Source organism: Columba livia, unplaced genomic scaffold (genome assembly GCF_036013475.1).
Source record: "Columba livia isolate bColLiv1 breed racing homer unplaced genomic scaffold, bColLiv1.pat.W.v2 Scaffold_306, whole genome shotgun sequence".
Taxonomy (NCBI): Eukaryota; Metazoa; Chordata; class Aves; order Columbiformes; family Columbidae; genus Columba; species Columba livia.
The window spans coordinates 96974-104452 of record NW_027043343.1 but is presented as its reverse complement, the minus strand read 5'-3'; the positions used below and the strand labels follow the sequence as shown (position 1 = coordinate 104452).

At 69.1% G+C, this 7479-nt stretch overlaps 1 protein-coding gene across 2 annotated transcripts; it reads right to left on the bottom strand.

The window, feature by feature from the left end:
- Nucleotides 1-318: 318 nt before the first annotated feature.
- On the bottom strand, nt 319-4302 carry RABAC1 (Rab acceptor 1). 2 transcript variants are annotated; one of them, XR_010469440.1, is made up of 5 exons: nt 4216-4302; nt 3542-3747; nt 2243-2334; nt 1674-1769; nt 319-1132 (listed from the first exon to the last, which is right to left on the bottom strand). XR_010469440.1 is itself a non-coding variant. In XM_065048261.1 (4 exons), the coding sequence occupies exons 1-4, from the start codon at nt 3355-3357 to the stop codon at nt 1041-1043; spliced, it is 321 nt and encodes a 106-aa protein (XP_064904333.1). In that variant the 5' UTR covers nt 3358-3375; the 3' UTR covers nt 319-1040. The 2 variants fall into 2 exon arrangements, 1 of the variants encoding a protein (XP_064904333.1); XM_065048261.1 differs by lacking the exons at nt 3542-3747; nt 4216-4302 and adding an exon at nt 3317-3375.
- Between the last annotated feature and the right edge of the window lie 3177 nt (nt 4303-7479).

Genomic DNA, 7479 nt, shown 5'->3' with positions numbered 1-7479 from the left:
TCTGCCCCTGTCATGCCCTGTCGGGTACATGGCTCAGCAGCGGAGGGGAAGGAGTTGTAGGTCTGTAGGCCACACCCCCTGCAGGGAGCCCACCAATGGGGGTGAAGTGTGGGTCAAGGGGGAGGAGCCCAGCTGGGAGGGCGGGGTGCTTGGAAAGGGGGTGGGGCCTGGTTGGGGCACACCCCTTCGGGAAGGCACATTGGGGAGAGCTTGGGAGGGAGGTGGGGTTGGCAGTGGTCCCGCCCACATCTTCAGCCCCACCCTCAACCCTAAACCCCACCCCCAAATCCTTCACTGGAAATGGAACAAACCACATGCTTAAGGTTTTTTTACATTATTTAATTTTATTGGGTGAGAATTGGCCTCAAAACCAGGTTAAAAATCCCCCAACACGGCCCTGGGGGAGCAACGTCAGGATGGCAGCGGCACAGCGCTGCCCTTTTCCAAGATGGCCGTCAGGGGCAAACAGAGCCACAGGCCCCACCACCCACCTTGGGCCCCACCCCAGAATGGCCGCCCTAGGCAGGCCCCGCCCACCTCAGCCCCACCCTTTCGGGACTTGTCGTGCCTTGTCGGGCTCTGGCGGGCTCTGTCGGTCACTGCCCACTCGTGGGCGGGGCTCGCCCGCTGATTGGCGGGCTGCGGGCCAATGAGGGCGCTGGTTGGGGTTCCTGTGCCCCCCCAAATAACGACCGGGCCGCTCCCTGCGCCGTCTCCATGGTTTATTGGGGGGGGCGCGGCGGGGGGGGGGCCCCCCCCCGGGGGCTGTTGCCTGGCAACGCGCGCACACGAGGCCGGGAGGCGCCTTGTGATTGGCTGCCGCCTGGCAACGGTGGCGCAGAGGCGCCTGGGAGGCCGATTCCCATTGGCTGTCGCCCGGCAACGGCCACGCGGAAGCGGAAACCGGGGGTGAGGCCTAGCGGCGCCCGAGGCCCCAAACCGGGGGGTTTTGGTGCATTTTTCGCGGTTTGTGGCGTTCCGTGGCTCCGGTCTCGCGCGGGGGGGGGTCACGCAGGGGTCACGCGGGGGTCACGCGGGGGTCACACGGGCTCCACGTGCAGCGGCGGCCACTCCGGGGGCGGCTCCGGCAGCCGCAGCGCCGCGTGCGCCCCGCACAGCAGCAGCCACGCCCCTGGGGGGAGGGGCTTGAAACGCGGCCAAAGGGGGGGGGGGGGGGGGGACATGGGGGGGAGGGGGGGGAAGGGGCGGGGCTGGAAACGCAGCAGGGCCAAAGGGGGGCGGGGGGGAGGGGGTGGGTTGTGGGAGCTGGGGGAGGGGCACGTTGTCCGGGGTCCCCGAGGCTGGTGGGACTTTGGGGTAATTTTGGCGATTCTCAGGGGTTCGGGGGTCTCAGGGCTGGATTTGGGGTGAATGGGGTGGATCTTGGGGTGAATCGGGTCTATTTTGGGGTGAATGGGGTGGATTTTGGGGTGAATGGGGTGGATTTCGGGGTGAATGGGGTGGATTTTGGGGTGAATGGGGTGGATTTTGGGGTGAATCGGGTCTATTTTGGGGTGAATGGGGTGGATTTTGGGGTGAATCGGGTCTATTTTGGGGTGAATCGGGTCTATTTTGGGGTGAATGGGGTGGATTTTGGGGTGAATCGGGTCTATTTTGGGGTGAATGGGGTGGATTTTGGGGTGAATGGGGTGGATTTCGGGGTGCTTTCTCACCCAGCCCCCAGCAGACGGCGGCTCCAGCGCCGAAGAACCAGAAGAGCGGCAGAGAGAGCAGCGCGGCGGCGGCCGGGGGAGGGGGCGGCTCCAGCCCTGCGGGGACACCGGAACGGACCGGAATGCACCGGAATGGACCGGTACGGACCGGAATGGACTGGACCAGAACGGACCGGAATGGAACGGACCGGAATGGAATGGACCGGAATGGACCGGACCGGAATGGATCAGTACGGACCGGAATGGACTGGACCAGAACGGACCGGAATGGAACGGACCGGAATGGAATGGACCAGAATGGACTGGAATGGACCGGAATGGACCGGACCGGAATGGACCGGAATGGAATGGACCGGAATGGACCGGACCGGAATGGACCCGAATGGACCGGAATGGAATGTACCGGACCGGAATCGACCGGCATGGAATGGACCGGAATGGAGCGGTACGGACCGGAATGGACCAGCATGGACCGGCATGGACCGGAATGGACTGGAATGGAGCGGAATGGAGCGGAATGGACCGAAACGGACTGGAATGGAGCAGCAGCGCCCCCGCCCCGCGCTCACCCATCAGCAGCGCCCCCTTCTGGCGCATCCGCAGCCGGTACCAAACCCCCAGGAACACGCCCAGAGCCGCCACGAGCCCCGGGGACGAGACCCTGCGGGGAGGGGGGAGGGGAGACGGGGGGAGGTCCCACGTCCCACCCCACACCCGCCCCACACCCGCCCCACATCTCCCCCCACACCCGCCCCACACCCGCCCCACACCTGCCCCACATCTCCCCCCACACCTGCCCCACACCTGCCCCACATCTCCCCCCACACCTGCCCCACACCTGCCCCACATCCTGCCCCACACCTGCCCCACATCTCCCCCCACACCTGCCCCACACCTGCCCCACATCTCCCCCCACACCTGCCCCACACCTGCCCCACATCCTGCCCCACACCTGCCCCACATCTCCCCCCACATCCTGCCCCACATCTCCCCCCACATGCTGCCCCACATCCTGCCCCACACCTGCCCCACATCTCCCCCCACACCTGCCCCACATCTCCCCCCACACCTGCCCCACATCCTGCCCCACATGCTGCCCCACATCCTGCCCCACACCTGCCCCACATCTCCCCCCACACCTGCCCCACATCCTGCCCCACATCCCGCCCCACATCCCGCCCCACATCCTGCCCCACATCCTGCCCCACATCTCCCCCCACACCTGCCCCACATCCCGCCCCACATCCCGCCCCACATCCCGCCCCACATCCTGCCCCACATCTCCCCCCACACCTGCCCCACACCTGCCCCACACCTGCCCCACATCCTGCCCCACACCTGCCCCACATCCTGCCCCACATCCTGCCCCACATCTCCCCCCACACCTGCCCCACATCCCGCCCCACATCCCGCCCCACATCCCGCCCCACATCCTGCCCCACATCTCCCCCCACACCTGCCCCACACCTGCCCCACACCTGCCCCACATCCTGCCCCACACCTGCCCCACATCCTGCCCCACATCCTGCCCCACACCTGCCCCACACCTGCCCCACATCCTGCCCCACATTCACTGGCCATAGAGGCCGAGCCCCAGCCCCACATTGCCCCCCACACCCTGCCCCATAGCGCCCCACACTCACAGCGCGTAGAGGCCGATGCCCAGCCCCACACCCTGCCCCATAGCGCCCCACACTCACAGCGCGTAGAGACCGATGCCCAGCCCCCACCCTGCCCCATAGCGCCCCACACTCACAGCGCGTAGAGACCGATGCCCAGCCCCCACCCTGCCCCATAGCGCCCCACACTCACAGCGCGTAGAGGCCGATGCCCAGCCCCCACCCTGCCCCATAGCGCCCCACACTCACAGCGCGTAGAGGCCGATGCCCAGCCCCACGCACAGGTAGTTGCTCTGGAAATGGGCCCCGTTACGCCGCAGCCGCTGCCCCACATCCGCCAGCCCCCGGGGGGCGCGAAGCGCTGGGGGGTCCAGGAACGAGCCCCACGGCCGGACCCCAAGTGCTGCGTCTGCAGCCACTGCCGGGCCGGCCCGGGGGGCAGCAGCAGCGCGAGCCTGGGGGGTGTGGGGCAGACCCATAGGACGGGGCCCAGAGCACGGGATCCGACCCATAGCGTGGGACCCATAGCGTGGGATGCAACCCACGGCACGGACCCATAGCGCGGGACCCATAGAACGGGACCCATAGAACGGGACCCAGAGCAGGGGATCTGACCCATAGTGCGGGACCCATAGCGTGGGACCCACACCCTGCCCCACACGTGCCCCCCCCACCCCACACATCCCCCCTGCCCACATGTGCCCCCCCCGCCCCACACATCCCCCTGCCCCACGGTGACCCCCCCGCCCCACACATCCCCCCAGGCCCCACATGTGCCCCCCCGCCCCACACATCCCCCATGCCCCACATGTGCTCACCCCCGCCCCACACATCCCCCAGGCCCCACATGTGCCCCCCCCGCCCCACACATCCCCCATGCCCCACATGTGCCCCCCCCGCCCCACACATCCCCCGCCCCTCACCTGCCCCCCAGCCCCCACCAGGGGTCGCTGTCACTCGTGGGCTCCAGCGGCTGCTCCGGGGGGGCTCGGCCGCCATGGCTGGGGGGGGGGGGGGCACAGCGGGGGGGTCACGCGGGGCCTGGGGTCCCCCCGGTGTGGGGGGAAGGGACGGGGATGTTTTCGGGGTGTCCCCCTCCGCCCCCCCCCCCGTTGCCATGGCGACCGCGCCACCCGCCCCCCCCACCCTGCTGCCCGGGGCCGCGCCGCGCCGCGTGGCGGAAAAGGGGCGGGGCCTGGGCGGGGGCGAGGCCGACGCCGTGAGGGGCGGGGCGGGGCGCGCCGCGGGGAATCATGGAGATGTGAGGGAGGCTGAACCATTGGAATGGGGGGGCAAAGACCCCCGGGGACGCCCCAGGACATTCGGGGACCCCCAGAGACCCCCCTGGAAACCTCAGGGACCCCCAAGATCCCCATCCCCCCCCCCCACCAGGAACCCCCGAGACATTCGGGACTCCCCAGTGCCCCCCAAAAAACACCGGGGACCCCCCGACACCGCAGAGACCCCCCAGTCCCCCCCCCCCCCCTTCCCCCGCCCCCCCATTTAGCTCTAAATGGGCCGGTCCCCCCCCCCCGTCGCTAATCACCCGCCGCTTAATGAAGATTTATGGGCGGAGCGGGGGGAGGGGGACACGTGGGGGGGACCCAGGCGTCCGGCCCCCCCCCCCCTCCCCACCCGCCAGTGGCGCCGTCAGTAGGGACACGGGTGAACAGCCCCGAAAAACAACGGAGCCCCCCCCCCAAAATGAGCCGCCCCCCCCCCCGCCCCCCCTCCATCAATCACGAGCGCCGCCTTTTAATGACAAACAATTCGCTTCGCAAATGGGCCCGAACTAATTACTCAAGTGTTAATTAACGCGCGGCGGCGGCGCGCGCCACATCCATCAATCGTCGGGGGGGTGGGGCACCAAACGGCGGGGTCCCCAAAGCGGGGGGGGGTGTCGGGAACAGCCGCGTTCGCGTTTGCGGGCGGGTGGCAGGTTCGATTCCCCGCTGCGGCCGTTCCCGCCGCGGCCCCCCCCCCCCCCCACCTCCCCGCCCCCCCCCCAGCGCCCCCCCCCGCAGCCCCCCCGCCGCCGCCTCCCCCCGCCGCCCCCCATCCATCACCCGCTGACAGCTCCGGCGGCGGCGAATTAGCACCTAAATCGAATATTGATCAGCGCGGCGGCCGCTCCGCTCCAGTGACCCCGCCACAGCCCCACGCCCAACCCCACGGACCCCCCCGGACCGGGAACGGGACCCCCGGACCCTCAGACCTCCCGGGCCCCGCCCAGAACCGGAGCCGGGACCCCTCGGGACCCCCCAGAACCGGGACCCCCGGGACCCCCAGAACCGGAGCCGGGACCCCCCGGGACCCCCAGAACCGGGACCCACCCGGAACCCCCAGAACCGGAGCCGACCTCCGGACCCCACCACGGAACCACCGGGACCCCCCGCGGACCCCAACATCCCTGGGAGACCCGGGGGAGCCCCCCAGGACCCCCCAAAAAAGCCCCGGGACCCCCCAAAAGTCCCCGCCGCCCCCCCCGCCCCTGAACACGGTTTGGGGGTCCTGGGGACACGGGGGGGGGTCCCCAATCCCACCCGATCGGAGGGGCGCTCCCGGACGCCTGGGTCCGTCCCCCACCCGCCTCCCCGTTAATTAGCGGCGGGTAATTAGGGAGGGTAATTAAGGGAGGGAAGAGGGCGTGGCCGGACGCTCCCTCCCCGCGCGGACGGACGCGGTCCTGTCCGTGTGTCCCTGTCCCGGGATGTGGGGCTGGTCCTGGGGTTCGAGGCCCGTCCGGGGGTTCGAGACCCGTCGGGGCAATTGCGGCCGGTCCCGCGATTTAGGGACAATCCCGGGGGTTTGGGGTCGGTCCGAGGGTTCGAGACCCGTCCGGGGAAACTGGGGCCGGTCCCGGAGACTTGGGGCTGGTCCGGGAGTTCGAGACCCGTCCCGGGGGGGGTCGATGTGGGGGGGTCCGTCCCGGGGGATCGATCCGGGGGGCCCGTCCCGGGGGATCGATCCGGGGGTCCGTCCCGGGGGGTCGGTTGCGGGGGGGCCCGTCCCGGGGGATCGATCCGGGGGTCCGTCCCGGGTGTCGACGGGGGGGTCCGTCCCGGGGGATGGATCCGGGGGGTCCGTCCCGGGGGATCGATCCAGGGGTCCGTCCCGGGGGGTCGGTTGCGGGGGGTCCGTCCCGGGGGTCGACGGAGGGGTCCGTCCCGGGGGATCGATCCGGGGGTCCGTCCCGGGGGGTCGACGGGGGGTCCGTCCCGGGGGGTCGACGGGGGGGTCCGTCCCGGGGGATCGATCCGGGGGGTCCGTCCAGGGGGTCGGTTGCGGGGGGGCCCGTCCCGGGGGGGGCCGCGGGCGCCGCCGCAGCCCCGACAGGTTGAGCGATGGGCGGCATTAACCAGTTAATCCGCCTGATTGAATGTTTTGCTTCCTCCAAATTGAAACATTAAACAACGCGGGGCGGCGACAAATCACTCATGAAAGATTCATTTTCTCCCCAATAATGCGGCGCGCGAGCCGCGGAATCGGCAAACAGGCGGGAAAACTCCCGGGGCCCCCAAAAAACACCCCCGAAAATCATCCCCCCCCCCCCCCCCCAAAAAAAAGCCGCACGTACCGCGCCCCGCGGGTGCGGGATGAGGGGTGTGGGGCGCCCTGGGTGATGCGGGGTGAAGGATGCTCCGGGATGCGGGATGCGGGATGCAGGATACAGATGCGGGATGCAGGATACGGGATGCGGGATGCAGGATATGGCATGCGGGATGCGGGATACGGGACGGTGTGGGATGCAGGATATGGGATGCGGGATACGGGATGGTGTGGGATGCGGGATACGGGATACGGGATGATGCTCCGGTATGCTGTAGGGTATGGGATACGGGATGGTGCGGGATGCGGGATGCAAGATGCAGGATACGGGATGGTGCGGGATGCAGGATACGGATGATGCTCCAGTATGCTGTAGGGTATGGGATACGGGATGGTGCGGGATACGGGATGCAGGATATGGGATGGTGTGGGATGTGGGATACGGGATGGGGATGGTGCGGGATACAGGATGCAGGATGAAGGATGCAGGATACGGGATATGGGATGGTGCGGGATGCGGGATACGGGATGATGCAGGATGTGGGAAGCAGGATACGGGATGGTGCGGGATGCGGGATACGGGACGGTGCGGGATGCGGGATATGGGATGGTGTGGGATACGGATGCGGGATGCAGGA